Genomic DNA, 21,660 nt, shown 5'->3' with positions numbered 1-21,660 from the left:
TTGTGTGTGTGCACATGCATACAACTATATACATAGGTGCATGTTTATATATATGTGTGTGTGTGTGTGCAGACTTGTACATGTACATATATACATGTTTATCCAAACATATTTAATAAAATTGGTTTATATCATATGGGAATTATCAAATACAAAAATTCTAAGATCAAATGAATATTGGAGTCTCTTTGAAAGGAGTTGATGCTGCCCCTGCAAACTTGAGAAAGAATTCCTTTTTCCTCACAGATACTTCAGATTCGCACTTAAGGTCTTACTACTAAAAGAATAAGGACCTTTCGAATTTGAGAAAAAAGTTACCTTTTTTTATGTTTTGCTTATGATTTGTGAGCCACACTGAACAGTGTTCAGCCCTTACTTCTGGCTCTCTGTTAGGGGATCACTCCTGATTGGGGCTAAGAGTAGTAGATGTGATGCCAGGGATCAAATCTGTGTTGGTCAAGGGCAAGGAAAGTGCCTTATTTTCTGGAAAGTTACCATATCTTTATTATTAATGTATCTGTGACTCTTATATTTTAATCTTATTTAATCATATGCAAGATTAGTCCATTTGACTCATAGGAAACTGAAACTTGTGAAAGGTAACTAACTAGCCCCCAAACACAAAGTTTACACATCAGAATTAAGAGTTAAATATAGGTATATATATGAAGGATGAAGCCAAAACAACATTCTTTCTACTACACAGGAAGATTATCCTGTCTTCTTAGTTATTCTAGAAATAGAGACTAATTCATAGGTATATGTGCTATTTGGGGATAGTTTCTTCTTTTTTATGTTTGTGCTTGCTTTTGTTTTCAAATAAAAAAGTCAAGCACTTCTATTTTAAGGAGTCAAGAGGTGTGATTTGGATGAAGCAAGTATACTTGTCCAAGAAATAGAGTTTAATCAATGTAGAGTATTTGAGCTAGAGGAAAAGTACTGGCAAGTAATGTAAGATTCCTCCCCTGCTTTATTGTCTGTCCTACACTTTTCCTTTATCATGAACCTACCCTCTCTGTCTTAAACCATACGCTGCTCAGGTTTTATTTTTCAAAGTCTAAATTATTTTTCCATAGCTAACGTGGTTCTTAAAATCCTGCCTTACTATTACAACTATTTCACTGAAAATGCAGGACAAAATTACAATATTAACTATTCTTTGTTACTCACCATTTATCTTTATCTAGAAGACTTCTGCAACAAGATAGTATTGATAATACTATAATAAATGTCATATGAAAGAAGTGATGAGATGTCCATAATTAAGTCTGATTCTCTATCAGGGTGTTTTATTATTGAAAATGTGTTTTATAGGAAGACTTTTAATGCAGGGAATTGCTAACATTTCTCTCCTATAAATTTTAAGTCACTTTGAATAATTGAGCATCAAATTGTCCTTTATAATACATTTTTAAGATATAATATTCATGCTTAAACTTGCATGGTACCTACTGGTGAAATAGCATACCTGGCATTATCCATGGCTCACTCCTGACTCTTTGTTCAACAATCATTTCTTTGATCCCTGTGGGGCTAGGACCATATGGGGTGCCAGGGATCGAATATAGTTTGGCCATGTTCAAGGCCAAGTGTACCATTGCTGTGGCCACAAGAATTGTGTCTTTTGATAAAATTTTACTGACCATTTTTTCTCCGCTGGTTTTCCAAATAACATCTCAAAGACACCATCAGATTTCTGACATTATGTGTGTAACGCTAAACAAGAAATAATCAACTCTTTTAAAGCTACATTATAGGACTTTTGGAGAATGAATAATTCATTATACTGAAATGCTGCTGAATATTAAATATTTTGTCATCTCTAGGACAAAGGAGAGAAGTGATGTCAGAATTGGCTTTGCAGAAATACTTGTGACTGATTTTGTTTGAGAAATTAAAAACTGGTTTTCAAATCGTAGCGAAAATAAACTAGTAATAGAGCATTTTTTATTTAGTCTATGGACTACATTAAAATAGTCATCCATGGTATGCATACTTAGCTAAAGAGAACCTATGAAAGGGAGAATATACATTAGCATAGTTGAGTTCCATTACTAGGAAAAAATCACTAAAAATACCTATTATTTTACTTTTAATTTTATTTCAGTTGCTCATTATTGAAACTGACTTTACTTTTTTCCCCTTAGCTTTGACCTTGTAGCCACTGGTGGTATCTCTGTTGTCTTAATCTTTGAAAGATCACCTTTCTTGCCTGAGAAGAGGACACTCTGGTTGCCCTGGAATCAGTTTATTGTGGTGGACAAAGTTACCATGCAGAGAGTTGTGTCAGACCCACCATCCTGTGATATTTCCAACTTTATCAGTCCAAACCCTATTGTACTTCCTTCACCACTCACATCATTCGGTGGATCCTGTCCAGAGAGGGGCACTATTATCCCTGAGCTTCAGGTAGGTACATTAATCTTTGTATAAAATATAGTATCATATGTGTCCAACAATAAAGCATCTACAGATTTCTTTTACTTATACTCCTGTCAGTCTTATAATGTGCTGCCTTTCATTTGGCAGGAGATGACTTCAAATGCACACATTTGCAAGGATTGGCCAAGGCTTTAGGACACTATCTGTGGTATTAGAAAAAAGTAAGATGGACTAGCTGTCATAAGAATTAAACCCAAATCTTGACCTAATATATACTATTTTCTAAAGAACACAACTAACTATATCAATAGGAGTAGCAGTTTAAACAATAAAATGGGAATGTTTGTGGGTTTGAAATTAAAACTCATTAAGAAATCTAGTTTTCTTTGTTTAGTTTCTTATCCATTATCATTGTTCTTAAAGACATTTGGGTTCTCTTGTTCAGTTGTGTTGATTAAAAGTGGTTTTCAAGCATAAGGGTACTGTTTAAAGCTTCTTTTTTCTGACTATTCAAATTTTATACATGGAGCTAAACTTGTTTTTAGCCTTGATATATTTTTTAATGTAGGAGTTCTACAATTTATTCAGAAATTGATTAAGCTGATTGAATTGGGCATGAACTCCACATTACTTTTTTTTTCTGGAAGAGATGCGTCCATTTTTTGTTATATTTATTTATTGAATCACTGTGGGAAAATTTACAAAGATTTCAAGATTAAGTCTTGGTCATACAATGATCAAACACCTTTCCCTTTACCAGTACTTATTTTTCACCACCAAGAACCCCAATATACCCCCTCCCACCCCTCCCAATGCCTGTGAGGCAGATGATTTCTACTTAAATCATTCTCTACTTTTATTACATTCATTATTTCGACAAAAGATGCACCATATTGTTTAGAATTCCTCCTCCCCTAACAATCAGAATTGCTGTAAAGGCATTGTGAAATAATTTGTTTTCTACAGCTGGTTATGAGAACCATATGATGTCGCGCGGCTACTATCACAGCCACGTGATTTTGGATTTCTGATATTTTACTAGGTAAGTCTAGAGGGATTTCTGCCAAGAGCCAGATAATTACGAGATTGGTTTCTGTGCATCTGGTGTTATGGCCGTGCCACAGAGCGGCTAGTGGGGGGCAACTCGTGACCTCGGTGGGACGTGAAGGATGAGCTGGCACCGCCCCCCTTCCCATGAGACTGCATTTGCTCTGTCACCACCAGCTCATACCTGGCTTTCCAATAAGCTCTGAGGTGGTGGCCGCCTTGCTGCCAGGGGTGAGGGGTGAGGGGAAGGTGGAAGGAAGCAACACCCTTTCCTTCCCAGGGAGGCATGGCTCAGTAGTTTAACGCATAGTCCATTCACTTTTCTGCCACAAGCTGCTGGGCTCTGGATTAAGTCTTTTTGCCGCTGGAGCCATGGCCGTGCCAGAGAGCCGCTCATGGGGGGCAACTCATTACCTCAGTAGGGCATGAAGCTCCACATTACTTTTAAAAAAAATTTTTAATTGGATATCCATGAGATAGACCATAACAAAGCTGTTCATAGTTGAGTTTCAGTCATACAATGATCCAGCATCCATCCCTCCACCAATGCACATTTCTCACCACTAGTGTTCCCTGCTTCCCGACTACCATCTCCCAAACCCCCATCTCCACCCCCAGCCTCCCTCTATGGGAGGCACTTTCCTTCTCGCCCTCTCTCTCTCTCTCTCTCTCTCTCTCTCTCTCTCTCTCTCTCTCTTCCTTTTGTGCTTTATGCTTTGCAATACAGGTTCTAAGACATCATGGTGTTTGTTCGGGACATTAAGTATTTTTATCGGGATGGTAAGGCTGAAGTAGCTTTTCAAGTGGGTGGCAGCTTAGGGGTGTGGATATGACTACCAAGGCTTCTGGAACTACAGGGAAGTGGGTGAAAGGTAGCCTATCACACGCCGAGAAAACCTGGAGATTCCAGTCACAAAACCCACATACCAGAATTTTCAGCAGATTATACCTTGGTGAGGTTTGTCTTGAGATGGTGGAGTTAGGCCGGGGGTATGGTGGTGATTTTGGATCACTGAAGCAAGCAGTTGCTGGAGGCTCTGTTTGGGTCAGCCACCAGGACAACCTGCCCCCCTCTGATTTACCCCAGTCTTTTCATCCATGTGTAGGTCCAAGATTAAATGCTACTTTTCATCTCTTTGGAGATTTATTTATGGGTTTCTGATGCAAAGCTGGCAGTAGAGCTTACATGGTGGTTGGTGCTGGAGTTGGTTCGTGCGGGTGACTGCCAATGCTTCCAAAAGTATTGGGAAGTGGGGGAGGTAGCCCATTACAACTCTGGGAAAGCCTGGAGATTTCAGTCACAAAACCTGCATACCAGAATTTTCAACAGATTATATTTTAGTGAGGTCCATTTTGAGACAGTGGAGTCAGGCCAAGGGTATGGAGGCGATTTTGGACTGTAGAAACAAGCAGATGCTGGGGGATATGATTGGGTGGGCCACCAGGCCAACCCACACCCTCCAATTTACCCAGGTCTGTTCAGCCATACACGGGTCCAAGATTATATGTGGCTTTTGATCTCTTCTGAGATTTATCTTTGGGTCTCTGAAATAAGGTCAATAAATGAGCTTATATAGCTGAGCTGGAGAGCTGGAGGTATTTGGGGATGTGGCTCCCACATACCTAACTTTTGGCTGTTTAATTTCTTGTAAACTTTGTCCCAAATTGTTGGGTTCTAGCCAAAGGTACAGCAGCAATTTGGGGGTATCAGGAAGACTGAAGGCACTATCACGCTGCTGATGAACTTGCCCCGAAATTACAGGTTGATCTGTTGGTGGTATCATACTCGCATAACCTTGATATTTTAAGATTTCTATGATTTTTTCTTTTTTGCATTTTTAATATTTTCATTTAAATGTTAGGCCATTCCATTGCAGTTAGGCAAGAGAAAGGTATCAAGGGAATACTGATAGGAAAGGAAGAGGTCAAACTATCACTATTTGCAGACGATATGATACTATACTTAGAAAACCCTAAAGACTTTCTAGGATAAGGTCCTAGAAACAATAGTTCAGTTTAGTAAAGTGGCAGACTGCAAAATCAACACCCAAAAGTCCATGGCTTTCTTATATACGAATAACAAAAGAGAAGAAAAAGACATTTAAAAAAATTCCATTCACAATAGTACCTTAGAAAATCAAGTATCTCGGAATCAGTTTAACCAAAGAGGTGAAGAACCTATACAAGGAAAAAATGCAAAACACTACTTCAAGAAATAAGAGGAAACTAGGAAATGGAGACACATCCCCTGATCATGGATAGGGAGGACTAACATTATCAAAATGGCAATCCTGCCCAAGGCACTATACAAATTCAATGTGGTCCCTATCAGGATACACATGACATTTTTCAAAAAAATAGACAAAAACACTCCTGAAATTTATATGGGAACAATAAACCCCCACGAATAGCTAAAGCAATACTTGGGAAAAAGAAGATGGGGTAGAAGGGACACTCTTTCACAGCTGGTGGGAATGCCCACTAGTCCAGCCTTTCTGGTAAACAATATGTACAGTCCTTCCAAAACTAGAAATTGAGCTTCCATATGACCTGCAATACCACTTCTGGGAATATATCCCGAGGATACAAAAAAGTACAGTAGAAATGACATCTGTGACTATATGTTTATTGCAGCACTGTTCACACTAGCCAAAATCTGGAAACAACCCAAGTGCCCTAGAACAGATGACTGGTTAAAGAAAATTTGGTACATCTACACAATGGAATATTATGCAGCTGTCAGGAGAGATGAAGTCATGAACTTTTCTTATACATGGATAGACATGGAGAGTACCATGCTAAGTGAAATGAGTCAGAAAGAGAGGAACAGACATAGAAGTACTGCACTCATTTGTGAAATATAAAACAACATAACATGAGGCTGACACCTAAGGGTAGTAGATACACGCGACAGATAGATTACTCCATAGCTGGAAGCCTGCCTCATGAGCTAAGGGGAGAAGGCAGCTGGAATAGAGAAGGGATCACTAAGAAAAAGATGGCTGGAGGAATCTGTCAGGATGGGAGATGTGTGCAGAAAGTAGATAAAGGACCAAATATGATAACTTCTCAGTGTCTGTATTGCAAACCATCATGCCCCAAAGTGGAGAGAGATTATAGGGAATCATGTCTGCCATGGAGGCAGAGGGAGGGTGGGAAAGGGGGGTTTACCAGGGATATTGGTGGTGGGGAATGTGCACTGGTGGAGGGATGGGTGTTTGATCATTGTGTTATTGTAACCCAAACATGAAAGTTTGTAACTATCTTATTGTGATTCAATAAAATTAAGTAAAGTAAAGTAAAGTAAAGTAAAGGCCCTCCCGTTGATCGTCGATTTGCTCGAGCGGGCCCAGTAACGTCTCCATTGGAGACTTTGTTGTTACTGTGTCTGGCATATCGAATACTCTCGGTAGCTTGCCGGGCTCTCCGAGAGGGGCGGAAGAATCGAACTCGGGTCGGCCATGTTGGCCGCTTGTAAGGCGAACACCCTACCCGCTGTGCTATCGTTCCAGAATTTAATAAAATTAAAAAATAAATAAATGTTAGGCCATTCAAACATGTATAGAACATTTCTCACAACATTATAGAAACATTTTCATGAAAATTAAATATAGAAACTACCAAAATGGGCTCATGAGTCGTATTGCCACAGAACTTAAGAAATAATATCAAAAAGGGGCAAATAGACAGCTAAAATTAAATTGTTCCTTTTTAGCCATTGAAAATCTCCACCAGCAATTAACAGTGCTCAGAGGATATAACTTAATGAAATTCTCTACAGGAGCCAATATGGCTGTTTTTCTTTCAGGTTGTGCAGGAGGATATTCCAATACCTTCCAGCTTTGTGAGACTAAGTTACCTGAGCAGCCGCACCCCTGGATATAAAACCCTGTTACGGATTCTTCTGACACATTCAACAATACCTGTGGGGATAATCAAAGTACACCTCACAGTAGCTGTGGAAGGGCGACTAACACAGAAGTGGTTTCCTGCTGCCATTAATCTTGTCTATACATTTGCTTGGAACAAGACTGACGTCTATGGACAGAAGGTCTGGGGCCTGGCAGAGGCTTTAGGTATGTTGAAATAATTCTATGCAAAGTATTATATTTGCAAAACAGTACCATATTTATTTGTATTTGGATTTATTATAGATTTTCTTTTGTTTAATGGATTTGAGACATACTTTTATTTAAGCGTTTTTCTTGAACTTGAATAGTTTCCTTTGACAGGTTTTTGCTTTGAAATTATTTTAGTTCCCCTTTCATGATGACTGCATACAAATGGAATTACACCTGATCTGACATGTAACTGTCTTCCAAGCAGAATATTGCCTTCCTACTGTGACCTTTGGTGAGGTTTTCTTTAGGCCATGTTTTTGTATTTGACATTTAGGCTGTCATTTTCACTTAGAAATTAGAAAATTTTAACTTGTAGGCATTTCCACTTATTATCTTTTATATCTAAGATGGTTAGACTCCATTAACTTATTACTTCAGTAGGTATAATAAAAAGTCATCTTGCCTGCCTATTCCTTCTGCTTTTCTCTTTTCTCAAGACTTTCAAAACTAAAATCTTATAGATAACAGGGATCTTATAAAGTCCTTTGAACGTAGAGTTTTCAGATATTTAATTCTCAGTGGTGTAATACCCTTTTGAAACTGAGAGACTGAGAGATATATGACAACATTTTGCTTCTCCTAGTAAGAATAATTTTTAAAGGAAAGAAAGGAATGATATAACCCACTGTCACCTACCACTACCAAGGTTTCATAAAGGAGATATATCTTAACACCAAGGAAATAGTCTATATTAAAAATGATAGTAAGCAACCTAGTACTTATACCTAGAGTGAGACAGTTAGAGACAGACAACAAATTCCAATGAATTTATACTTCTAACCTTGTACAAAATTTTATAAATGCCGAAAGTAAAAAAAGAAAATTAAGGGATGTGGCATAAGTCTATAAAACCACAATCCGGAAACATGGATTCTCTTACCTTCAGATAGTTCCTCATATAAATTACCCTCAAACAGATGAGAAAAATATTTTTAAAGCTCTCCAGAAAAGATTTGTTTTCATATCCTCCCATAGAAGTGTCTATTACAACATAACACCCATATAGCAGACCTATATTTTGCAGACTTGAGTGTGTCCATTTCCTCTTTTCAGAATAAAATATGTAGGGAAAGGGGAGACCAATAGTTCCTTTTTCCCAAGAAACTTTTATATATTTGAATAACTAATGCATCTATATTGTAGTTTATTAGAATGCAAGGAATGTAGACTGGTTCATTTTTCCCAGTTGGGGATGGAGATGAATTACTGTCAGGACACATAAGAAAGCAACATCGACCCAAATCATCAACAAATTATAGACAGGCCTCACATTATACATAGTCTTCTTTGAGTTTCACTGTAATTCTAGAAGATCACTATCATCTGCTCTGTTTAGATAGCAACAACTCTAATTGTCCTCTCTGCAATTAAGTGTACTCTGCTTCTCACAATAATAACAATATTGATGAGTTCATCATTTCTGCCTGCCAAACTAACTACCCTTCTTTTATCTCAGATCTTCAAACTCCATAGTATGGTGACTTGCTCTCATCTTGTTTTCCACTTCCTCTTAAAAGATCAGGCTGTGCAATCCAGTCATTGCAAAGTACAGAGAAACAATGCAAAGTAAAACTCTACCATTAGGCTCACTACCATTAAAGTTGCTATGAACACTCTAAAGTCCTGCTAAATCTCTATTCCAGTGAGTATAGAGGACTCTACAGTCAGTCCCTCTGTTGTTTAAATAATTCTTTTACTACTTGACAGCTACAGATAAATTACTTAAAGTCCAAATGCCACAGTGTCTTCAATGGGTATCATAAGGTGTGCGTTACTTGTAGTTTCAGTATGATATTAAGATTAAAAGAGATTCAGTGATGTAAAGTACTTTGAACACGATAAGCATTCAGCAAATATTGGTTTTATTTTTAACTTTGCTGTGACCAGGGTATTGGTATATTATGGTATAAAACATGAAATATAGTCAGCTATAGATATATGTGCGTGGTCTTATCTTCTCTAAGAAGGTAACTGTGTGTTTAACATGCAGTCTGTGCTAGTTTACACTCCATTTCCCTTCTCTGCACCTCATATCTCCTCCTATCCCATTCCCCCAATACACATAGATAATATATATTCTCTACCTGTCTGTGATTTGAGAAACAGACTTTTTGAGAAGTTGACTTTCTGGAACAACACTGCCTGTACTTTTTTGTTCTCTAGGTTCCCTTTGATTTAGTCAAAGGGTGGCACCATCCAGAGATTGCATGGTTGAAGAAAGAGGTCAGAATATTTTTTTCTTCTTCATTGTAGTTCCATCATTGACTACATTAGAAGATGGCAGCTTATATACAGTAGCCCCTTCTCTGAATCCTCAGGCTCTTTCTGGTCTTCTTTATTGCCCTTACAAATTCAGAAGCTTTTAGTTTTGATAGTTCTATCAGGGGTCACCATACTTTATTGATCCCTTTAATTTTGCTCGTGTCTTTGAAGATAGTTCTTTTAGAAACTGAGGAAATAATACAGTAGTCAAAGTGCTTGCCTTGCATGAGGTTGACCCTGGTTTGATCCCTGGATTCAGAAGTGGCTCTGAGCACACTGGGAGTGATCTCTAAGCATAGATATAGCAGTAGGCCATGAGGTGAGTTCCAACACCTGTAAAGAAAAAAATATATGCCTACTCTGCAATAAACAGTTTTGAGTATATCTAATTCCTGCTGGCACCCTGACTAATCCATACTTCAAGTCTAATTTTATCTGCACTGGAGCACTGTCCTCCCGTTGTTCATCATTTGCTCGAGTGGGCACCAATAATGTCTCCATTTTGAGATTCATTGTTCCTGTTTTTGGGATGTCGAATATACCATGGGGAGATTGCAAGGCTCTTCTGTGTGGGCGGGATACTCTTAGTAGCTTGCCAGGCACTCCGAGAGGGGAGGAGGAATCGAACCTGGGTCGGCCATATGCAAGGCAAATGCCATACCCACTGTGCTATCGCTCATTTTATCTATTCTAGATTATTATTCTAAATTAGTTTGTTTCAATAGAATAACACAAAATTTCTTTAACTTTTCTGCATAAGACTTTGTTCTCCAGTTTCTTATGACCCTCTCTGGATCCTTGCTAGTTATTGGAATTTTTGTTTCAGTTTAGTTTGTCAGTTTTCCTAGTACTCTTCTAAATAACTAATCAGAACACACACTCATATATGCCATTCCTTCCTAGAGTTTACACAAACACAATAGATAATCACTTTTTTGCAACACTTTTTTGTTTTATTTATTCTCCTGATACCCTGTAGGCAATAGGTTTATTCATTTATATTCTCTCTTCATCAATCCCATGTACTTATTTTAAGCAGAGCAAAAATATATTTTCCTTAAATTTTTATTAGTGAAACACCATGAGGTACAGTTGTAGACTTACAAATTTCACTTTAAAAGCAGTAGTTTAATTGAGATATAATCCATATGACATAAATTTCAGGCATTTAAGGTGGAAAATTCTATAGGATTTACTATCTTCACAATTTTGTGCAATCATCATCACTATGTAAATTCAGAACATCTTCTTTATTACTCCATGAAGTAAAACCAAATACATAGAAGTAACTATGTACTCTTCCACCTGTCCAGACCCTGAAGACCACTAATCTTTCCTATCTATAAATTTACAATTCTAGACATTTAAAACAATAAGATTATCTATTATGTGGTTATATATTCTTGATAATCACTTAGCATAATTTTTCCTAAGTCATTCATGTTGTATCCGTACTAACCCCCTTTTTCTTGACTGAATAGTAGTCCATTTTTGAGGTTAAAGAATATTCAAGCTATATATTCATTTATTTAGAGTAAAATATATTTTACAGAGGTTCTATAACATTGTAACAAATATGTTTGTACATGTAATATAATAAGCAACATAATGTAGACATCATGTTTAAGTTAATGTAGACATGTTTAAGTTTATCATCAAAAATCCAGTTATATCCTTTAACATACAATTGTCCTCTTTGCCCCAATTCCTCTTCTATAGAATTGATCTATAAACTAAAAGGCTTATTTTTAAGTTAGTACATACCATGAATTGGTCTTGTAATCTAAAAAGATTATTTGGGCGGCTGGGTGTTTTTTTGTTGTTGATGATAAGTTTGGGGACCACACGTGGAGATGCTCAGAGCTTATTACTGGCTCTGCACTCAGGAATCACTCCTGATGGGCTCAAGGGACCATATGGGATATAAGGGATAGAAATTGGGTTGGCTGCATGCAAGACAAGCACCCACCTGCTGTACTATTTCTCTGATCCCTAAAAGGCTAATTTTTAAATTAGTATGTAACCATGAATTGGTCTTATAGATTAAGAAGATTATTTTTTAAGTTAGTAGATATGTTTGCTTTGTTGTTTTCTCTATATAGCACATGTTAGTAAAAATCATATGTTTTATTCTTTTTCTGGCTCATTTCACTAATCATAGACCATTTTAGATCTATCCATGTTATTTTAAATAGTAGAATTCATCTTTTATTATGGTTAAATAGTGCATAAATATTCTTATATATATATTACATCTATATTATCCATTCATCAGAAGATGGAAACTTAAGTTGTGTCCAGTTCTTGTCTATTGCAAACAATGCTACAGTAAACAGGGTGAGATATATATATATATATATATATATATATATATATATATATACTGGCATATGAATATAAGTAATTTCTTCAAGTTAGTAGTTTTAATATTTTATTGAAATTATAAGAAGTGGAATAACTGAAAACTGGATCATACGGAATTTCTATTTGTAGCCTTTGTGAAATTCCCATACTGTTTTTCATAATGGCTCTCCCAATTTACATTCCCATCAACAGTATAAAAGATCTCCACATCCTTTCCGCCAATATTTCTTGTTCTTTTGTTTAAAAGCCATCCTTGAAAGTATGATGTGATTGGATATACCATATTTTCTTTGTCCATTCATCGTCCTGTGTACATTTTCATTTGCTTGTGTATTTTGTATATTATGAGTAGTGCTTCTCTGAGTGTATATTAACATTGTTTAGCAACTAAAATTTTTGATTCTTTTGGTAATATTCCTAGCAGCAGAGTTATTGAATCAATGGTAATTGTTTTACTTGATCAGGAACTACCTGTTTTCTATAGTACCTGCACAATTTTATCAACTTATATTATATTATATACATTTCCTTTCAAATACCTCATGTGGCAAAGATTCTCAATTTTCCTTACTTGCTCCTTCTTATCGTACTTAAGATTCATTAATATCTGTTTCTAGTATATGCATAGATGATCTAGAAAAAACAAGTAAGACACATAAATAAAAGGCTTTCTAGTATTTACACCATTGATGAATGAAGTCTCTATTGTTTGTCTATAGGTGTTGGTTTATTTCTTATCTCTATAATTATACTGCTGGTCAAATTTTTCTTTTCATTTCTTTTGTTTTGGAAAGGCCACACCCAGTGGTACTTGGGCCTTACTCCTGGCTGTCTGCTCAAGGATCACTTCTGATAGGCTCAGAGGACAGTAAGTGATGCCAGGTATCAAATCCAGGTCCACTGCATACAAGTCAAGTGCTCTACCCACTGCTCTCTCTATTCAACCCCAGTATTCTGGATTTAAAAAATAACCTTATTTAAAACACTAAACTATATTATTATTCCTTTTCTAATACAAGAAATAAAAGCAGGAGACAGTTGGCCCACTCAAAAATATCCAAAGGAAAGGAAAGAAATGTTCCTTGTGATGTTTTATGTGCACTCACGGGACATATTTTATAGTATGGAGAAAGAAAACTGGCAAGAATCCCAAGGAAAACTGCCAAAATAATTTTGACTGTGGTACTGAAGATAGAATATGGATTGCTTATCTTGTAGAAAATGTCCCTCATAACTTAATTATGGTTAAAGGAGTTTTATTTATCACCTATCTCCATTCCCACCTCCATGGAGACTAACAGAATTTTGTTGACAGTAGTGAACCATTAGAACAGGTAGTAGAATGAAATTGTCTAATCCGCTTCTGTGAAGATGAATCGTGACTGCCTTGGGAACACAGGGACAATAAATTGTTCAAGTAATAAATGGATAGAGACAAAGGGGTCAAGTATGTTACCACCAAGAGCATGCCTCAATATTTGTGACTGAATATAAGTAAACGAAGAAGGCACATTTACTTATATTACTGAACATATTTTACAACTACTTAACTGATGTGAAAAACACAGACTAAATTTTATACCAGTTAGTAAAAATGATGTTATATATGGCATTTATCAGATTTTCTTGGAATTCAGAAATCCTACTATAGTCTTTTGGTAGTCAAGGTAGTTGTCACTACCCCTCAGCAAAGATATAGATTCCTATAACTGCTGGATATCTTTAAAGATGAGAATAAACTGGTCTTAAAATTGGAAGATTAACCTGGGGGTCTAATGTCATCACAAGAGGAAGCAGAAGAATCGATCAGAGTTTGAGGAAGAAAAGCATAATTAGATGTAACATTGTTGCCTTTGATTGATGGGGAAAGAGGCCGAGAACAACAGAATGTGGGTTCACCAAAGAAGCTTGAAAATAGATGTCCCTCTAGAACCTCCAGAAGGAGCTCAACCTCCAGGCACCTTGTATTTACATAAACAGTGACTTAAAAGCCTCTGGTTTGAAGCATTGGGTAATTTGTTACATAAATAATAGGGAACAAAGCTTGACCAGAATTCCCACAATCCTAATTATAACAAGGATTATTTTGTTGTTTTTAATTGTTGTTTATTGGCTTCAGGACCACACCCAGAAGTGCTCAGAGTTTACTCCTGACTGCACTTGGGGCACACTCCTTCTGTGGCTCAGGAGACCATATGGAGGGTTGGGCATTGAACCCGGGTCCTCGGGTGCAAGGCAAGCATTCTACCCAATGTACTATAACTCCAGTCTGTAAAGCAAAAATTCTGATGAAAAGTTTGACTATAAAGAGCTGCTGTTCTTTCTAATTATGTCACTTTAAATTTTATCTGTGTTCCATTCATTTCTGGTGATAGAGAAAGAGGAGGTCAGATTTAAACAACCTGAATTTGAAATGGTGGGTGAATATTTAAATTAAAATACCCACATAATTTGAAATGTGAGACTTGTGTTTCCCAGAGAGTTCAGCTTTGTGTGTAATCTCTAAGAGTGAGAATGTCAAAAAGGAGTCCAGACTACAGTAGGATTTCTGAATTCCAAGAAAATCTGATGTCATATATAACATCATTTTTACTAACTGGTATAAAATTTAGTCTGTGTTTTTCACATCAGTTAAGTAGTTATAAAATATGTTCGGTAGTACAACTAAATGTTCCCTTCTTCGTTTGGAATCCTAAGATAACACTATTTTTTTAAAAAAATAATGACACAGTACTTGCAACTAGAGGTGTAATACCTGAGTGAGTAAGTTACCAACAGTAACTGTCTGAACTGCCTCCTTGGAGAAGTTTCAATGGCAACTGATAAGATTGATTAATCCAAGTAGAATATTGATCAAGTGAAGGAAGAGTAAAATCACCCCCAGGGTTGCAGTACAAAAACCACAATCAGTACTTCATCCAGTTTAAAGATTTTGTTGTCTGATACACATACAAGACTGTCTGTTAAAAACTCCATGTTAAGTATTTGAAATAGTTTGGCCTTAGTACTTTATTCTCTTGTTCTAAGTAAGGTATAGTATCTGTAAATCAATGTATATTATTTACGTTTTCCCCAACTCTGCTGCTTGCAAAACAATGCAAATAATACCTTTATTGTTAGATTCACATGGCTATTTAAATTCTAGATATGTCTTATTTAATTTGACACACTGGCATGTTTAGGGGCTTTGATCTACATCCATTATATGATTTTTGTCAAAATAATTCCCTATGTCTGCCAGAGTGTGCATACATTATCAATATGCAATAATGCATTATGCTTGGTCTTCATTTTAATTAAATTAAATTGCAGTAGTTTAGAGTCCTGCAAGTTCAGGAAATCAGCCATCTGCCTTCAGTAGCAATTGTATAAACAATTCTATTTTTCATCAAGGTTATTGGCAACAACAATTGCATAATTATTTAGTACAGTAGTTTGGCAAGAAAGACTAGTATTTGAGGGAGAACTAGACTTCCTAAAGGTTCACGGCACATAGGAGTCTCTCTAAATTGTGTTAGAGAGAAACAGGGGAACATTAATAGTAATAGGTGCTAAGCTATGGTTGCTTTGTGCACACAAAACATCCCTGAGAATGAAGCTTTAGTGTTCATAAATTTCCCTTCAGTAAAACCTGAGCAGGCTGGGCAAGCACAATAATAGCATCTCCTGAATATTTTAATAATAAATGGGTAATGCTTTACAATTTGCAAAGTACTTTCACATGCATTGTCTCATTTTAATCCTAATAACATTCTTGCCTGGTAGACATAATAGATTAATAAATTCTTCATTTTACAGAAGGGAAAACTGAGGTTCAGAAAGAGCAAACGGCTTGCCTAAATCCTGTATACAGCATGAATTCAAACTTGGGCCTCCTAGTCCTAAATTCTGTATGCCTTTCACTGCTGCTCTCTTCACTAGGTGACTATTCCACCTTACCGAGTACCCAATTCAATGCCTCAATGACTTCCTCTCAAAGAAGCTAGCACAGATAATAATTTTTAATCATTTTTTCACTCATGAATTCAAAACTCTTGCTAACTCAGAGTCAGGCTGTTTCATCCATTCTACCTTATAGGCATAGCACCAAGAATGTAAGTTTTTCAAGGACCTACAAAAATGTTTACAACCTGAAAGATAAAAGTATTGGAGCAAAATATGAAAATAAGAGCAGAAAACGAAAGCCAACATTAATAAAAGTTTAAAATGAATTTCTCCAAAATGGAACCTTATGTCAGCATGTTAACTGAAGCTCAATTTTCACACATGTGTATGAAAGAAGCTTACTGTTGAATATGGATTGTGGGTTGTATCCATTTCAGTATGTCTGAGAAGATGTGAGATAGGAGCTCCAAATGTGCCTAGAGATTACCAGGGTTATTAAATGATCCTGGTTGTGACTCTGGTAAGCAAGTGAGCTGTGTCTATCTCAAACTATTGGTCATATCCATTAATAGATTATAAACTCAATTTTATGGCATCCAGTATTTTTAATGGAATGGCAATAATAAAACAAGAGTGAACAGAATTAATAAAAACATCAGAAGATTTTGATAAAAATATAAAAAAAACTATTGAGTATATTGCTTTAAAATTTTTTGTTTCAATTAAAGAGTCTTAATATGTGTTTGTCATCATATGCTAAGCCACAATTAAATGACTCTGGCCTAAGCATTAGAATACTGTGGATTCCATGCCCAATTCAATCAGCCTAATCAATGACTGAATAAGTAGCAATAGTCATACATAAAAATAAAAAATAATAACAAAAGAATTTGAATACCATTGGTAAAATGGCAAAATTGGTAAAATCAAGAGATATAAAAATTAAATTATTTACCAAACCATAATTCTCAAGTCAGCATTTATGGTCATTCTTGTCTCCTAGTCCCATCTACCAATTCTTCTGAGGGCATTATGGGCATAACTCTTGAAGACTGTAGGTATGACCTTGTATTTTGTCATTCAAATAAAGATACTTCTGAGAGTGAAATGGAATTCTGCTAATAAATGCTCTAGTCAACAAAGTAACAGCATGCTGATTTGGACAAACAGGATACATAGTTATTCTATGCATATTTCACCATATAATTGGCACCAATGCATACTGGTACATTCTGTTTTTAAATTATACTGACACTTTTAGGGGACCACAGCCGTCGATTCTCAGGGGCTAGTCCTAGCTCTGTGCTCAGCAATTACTCCTGGCAGTGTTCAGGAGACCATATGGGATGCCAGGGATCAAATTCAATCAGCTGTGTGCAAGTTAAACACCCTCCCCACTGTATTATCACTTCAGCCCTGCTAGCAGAATTTTTTAAAGCTTCACATAATGTTTAAATACCCCCCCCTTTTTTTGCAAAACTACTTGGAATGAAGTGGATAATGATTATGTAATGAGGTGAAATGATACATTTAGGTATATCCCTAGCTTCCAGACTTTACTTCTTAATTTTTCAACAAAGAAAAATTAAATTGTGAATTGTGAATTGAATTGTGAAGCTTTGCCTTATAGCTGTGATCTAGCATGGTGGGAAAATAATTGTTCGTGCATTGAATTCTGGTTTTGAAAATTACAATTCAGATGACATTGGACTAGTCACTTTAGCTCTCTTTGTCTATTATCTTATTCCTCAAATAAGAATAAATATATCTCCCATGTGAATTTTTTAAGTTATCAAATTGGATGATATATACAAAAGTAAACACAACTTTAAAGTTTATGTCAATTAAATAGATCATATGGAATGAAACTTCTAGAAGTAGGTAAATTCTTTGGAGTATGACCTCTCCTCTCACATGCCAAATTATCCTGTTCTGTGCAGTACCCACTATATCCACAGTGCTTAGCAGATTACCAACATGTCACCCCACAGCAGCTCTAAAGGTTTGCTGACTCACTAAGTAGTAGAAACTTTCCATTACCTTAGTGCATCCCTTTTAATCAATCACATTGTTTCAAAATTTAAAGGTGAATCTCTTTCCTCAACCTTCCTGCAAAAAAATGCCTAAATACTGCAAGAGGATACTAACCTTATGTTTAATCTTGTACTGATGGGAGGAATGATTTATTTATTTTGATTCACAAGAGAAAACTGATTTTCTCACCACACTAATCTTCTTTAAATCTCCCCCGAAACACCAACCTTCAAGGTCTTGCATGTATGCTGCCCTCTGCTTAAAACACTCTTCCCAGTGTTTCATGATGCTAACTGATTTTATATAAAGAGGATTATTCTTACCTTCCCATTCCAACTTAAGTCCTTTATTATACTCTCTTGCAACCCTGTATTTTATCATCATAATGTGTCTGAACATTTGCATGTGCTCTTTGGTTTTTATCGCATATTTGTTCGTTTCAATAGAATGTGGGGAGAATATTGTCTTGTTCTGTCTTGTTTACTTTTATATCCCCAGTGCTCTGACAATAGTAGCTACCCATTAACTATTTCATATTTGTTGAGTGACTGAACAAACAAATTAATAAGGACAAAGGCTAAGGTTGACCCCATAGACATGCCTGAGAAATAGTAGGATGGTCTTTTTATGAGAAAGGAGGGCAGTGCACAATGCCACTCACAAATATGGAGACAAGCTAGCAGTAGTTCACACTCTCTTTGGTAGGGTATAGGACATCAAGCTTCCACGTTCACTTTTATACAGCAACGATCAGACAAAACAGCCTGAAAAATATCCTTATAACATTAGTTTCAGTGTACAAGAACTCTTGGCATATATATAAGGCTACCTCATTTCTAGATGCTTTTAACTTTTCCCTATCTACATTTCCTCTTCATCCAACAGTCTGAACTTTACTAGTCTAATATTTAACTTTATTGTTGTAAGCTGCCAGGATTCAAGTTCTTAGTAAGATTTTTACCAAGTCCAGTCTGGTGATTCATTAAAAGAGACTACATTTTAACAAAGAAGAGTTTATTTTAGCAACACCATGATGGCTGAATGGTAGGAAATCTGTATTTTGCTACCTTAATAGATTAAAAAAAGAAAAAAATGTGAATATCCCCTTAAGTGCTGAAAAGGCACTTAATGTAATTTACCACCTTTTCTGATAATTTTAGGAAATATGAATAATAGATCAACAAACCGTTTTAGGCCACTAGGCCTTGTATTGCTTTTGTGGCTCTTTGAGTTACACCTGGAAGTTTTCAGGGCTTATGCTTAGCACTCAGGGATCACTCCTGGAGAAACTTGGGGAACTATATGGCTAACCAACTATATAGATTGGCCATGTGCAAGGCAAGTAATTGTCCTGTCTCCTGTGCTATCTCTTTGGCCCCTAGACATTGTGTTATACTGAGGTGATCATTCTCTCCTGGGATACCTCTCTAGAGAAAAGAGAAAACTACAAGCCCTAAGAATAGATATCTGTTCTCAATAGAGAGTACATTATCTACATAGTCTTGGCCTATTGTCACCATGACCTTAATTTAGTTCTTCAGGTTTCTAGTCTTTAACTGTTCTTGATATTGTTCTGTATTAATCTACTATTTTTAAATAATCAGAATTTTTTCTATTTAATAAGTACTTTTATAACAGAACATTTTGATTTTGTTAGTTACTTTTAAAATGTGAATAAATTATTTTTAGATGGTCCATGAATTCATGAAGGTAACATAAATGCCTCACATAAATGCCTCACACTATCAGATAGTTTTTAATTATATACTACCTTCATAAATGCAGCCATTATTTATTGATAGGATTAGCCTAAAACTATTGAAAATATCTACTTAATCTTGTCATATTTCACACATCAATTTCGTTACATGGTATCTTTATCTTGGGTACTTAATGTCAATCTCCTATCCCAGCACATGTAGATAATGGTACTGTGGCTCTCAGCCTACTTTTAGCCCACAGATCATATAAATGCTGCTGATGATAAGAAAAATAGGTATTCAGTTATTTTACCAATGTCAAATGGTTTGTGGGGAACAACTGCAGTCTTGCCTTGTAAGACAGTGTTATATTTGCAAAAAGACCAACAGTGAAATCAGAGGTACTATTCTGTGACCAGAGGACAAAGGACAGTTATTGTCCAAAATAACCAGGCTACATGACAAGGTTTTGTGATTAAGGGAGATTTAATTATCTTAGTTAATGAAGGAGAGAATTAACTCTCTATGAGGGAGAAAATACAGGATGATAGGAATCCACACAAAATTATTCACATGAAAGAAGTTACATGCATGGTTCAGTATTTTCCTATATCAATGGCTCTTCCTCAACTTTCTTCACAATATTGACAGTACTGACAGGAAAGTACTATACACAATACGATATAGTACTATATATTTCACAATATTCACAGTACTGACAGGAAAGTACTATACCATTTCCTAGGGAATATATTTCAGAATCTTCATTTTCACCTAGCTCCACCCATTGCCAAACTAGCTTATCTTCAATGACTTCCCTGAAATGTTGATGAATAATTATTTCTTTCTTCCTATTACACTTTTCTTCTTACTCTGTAATCCAGAGCATCGGAGGCAGAAACTGTCCCTTAAGACAGCTGTGCTGATGATCTGATATAATATGCAATAGGATGCCTAGAAAATGGTAGTGGTCTACTCTGCTTATTTAGCTGTGACTCAGCTGTCACAATAGCAGGCAGAGAGCATACTGTCAGGTCTCAGCATTTTCAGTGCCAGCCTTAGAGTAGCCTTTTCCCCATATTTAATTATATGGAAAAGAGTAGGCGTTTAGTTCATTACACACTGTTTCCATGAGAGAAAGTCTGGGATTGGTTGCCACTGCATTTGCCAGTTTCCTGTGCATTTGGAAAGCAGCTCAACTCTGGGGTGAAATTTCTGCCTTCTCATAAGCCGATTGCAAGTTCTAGGATTATGTTAAAGTAGGCTGCTGTCAGAAAGAAACCTTGCCTTGTTACTCTGAACAAGAAGCCACATACAAAAATACACTGCCACACAGCCATGCTCATTAAAGCCAGTTGGAATTTTGGACCAGTCTTAAGTATAAATTATAACTTTATTAGCTCACATAGCTCCTCCAGAGAAAATAATCTAATAAAAATTAGACAGAACTTATTAAGTGGTTGCCTTGTTGCTATTTGCTCTGATTGGGAGCAGAGAGTAATATAATTGCAGGGTTTGCAGCCAATGCACTTTTTTTGTTTTGGACTAGAGAGCAATTCAGAGAACAGATAGGAGGAAGTGAAAAGAGTAGATCTCATTACCACTGCATAGAGAACTCTTTGATACTTTAGATAAACATTTCCTGCCACAGAGTTAGGAGAACCTGTAACTGCTTCTAAGAAGGAAAGGGGAGGCTTCAACCCACCATCAGACTTCACTAGCGCATACTATTTATAAAACTGAGTAATCAACTTTCAGGGAGGGGTGTCAAAGGTAATTCAACAAGTTGAATTTTATTACTTCATATATAGAAGTCTGATTCTGACAGTGAAGGGAAAGTAGATGATGGTATTAAGGGAATTTGT

The 21,660-nt window shown here is 36.2% G+C and overlaps 1 protein-coding gene across 1 annotated transcript in view; it reads left to right on the top strand.

Moving 5' to 3' along the window:
• Positions 1 to 21,660, top strand: part of TENM1 (teneurin transmembrane protein 1) — a 784,494-nt gene that overhangs the window by 566,343 nt on the left and 196,491 nt on the right. The window contains exons 17-18 of the mRNA XM_056107733.1: positions 2,148 to 2,409; positions 7,238 to 7,505. Of these exons, the coding sequence (XP_055963708.1) occupies positions 2,148 to 2,409; positions 7,238 to 7,505 (530 nt within the window). The remainder of the gene's footprint in view (positions 1 to 2,147; positions 2,410 to 7,237; positions 7,506 to 21,660) is intronic.

This window comes from Sorex fumeus, unplaced genomic scaffold (assembly GCF_029834395.1).
Source record: "Sorex fumeus unplaced genomic scaffold, SorFum_2.1 ptg000171l, whole genome shotgun sequence".
NCBI classification, from domain to species: domain Eukaryota; kingdom Metazoa; phylum Chordata; class Mammalia; order Eulipotyphla; family Soricidae; genus Sorex; species Sorex fumeus.
This window is presented reverse-complemented; position numbering and strand designations above follow the sequence as displayed.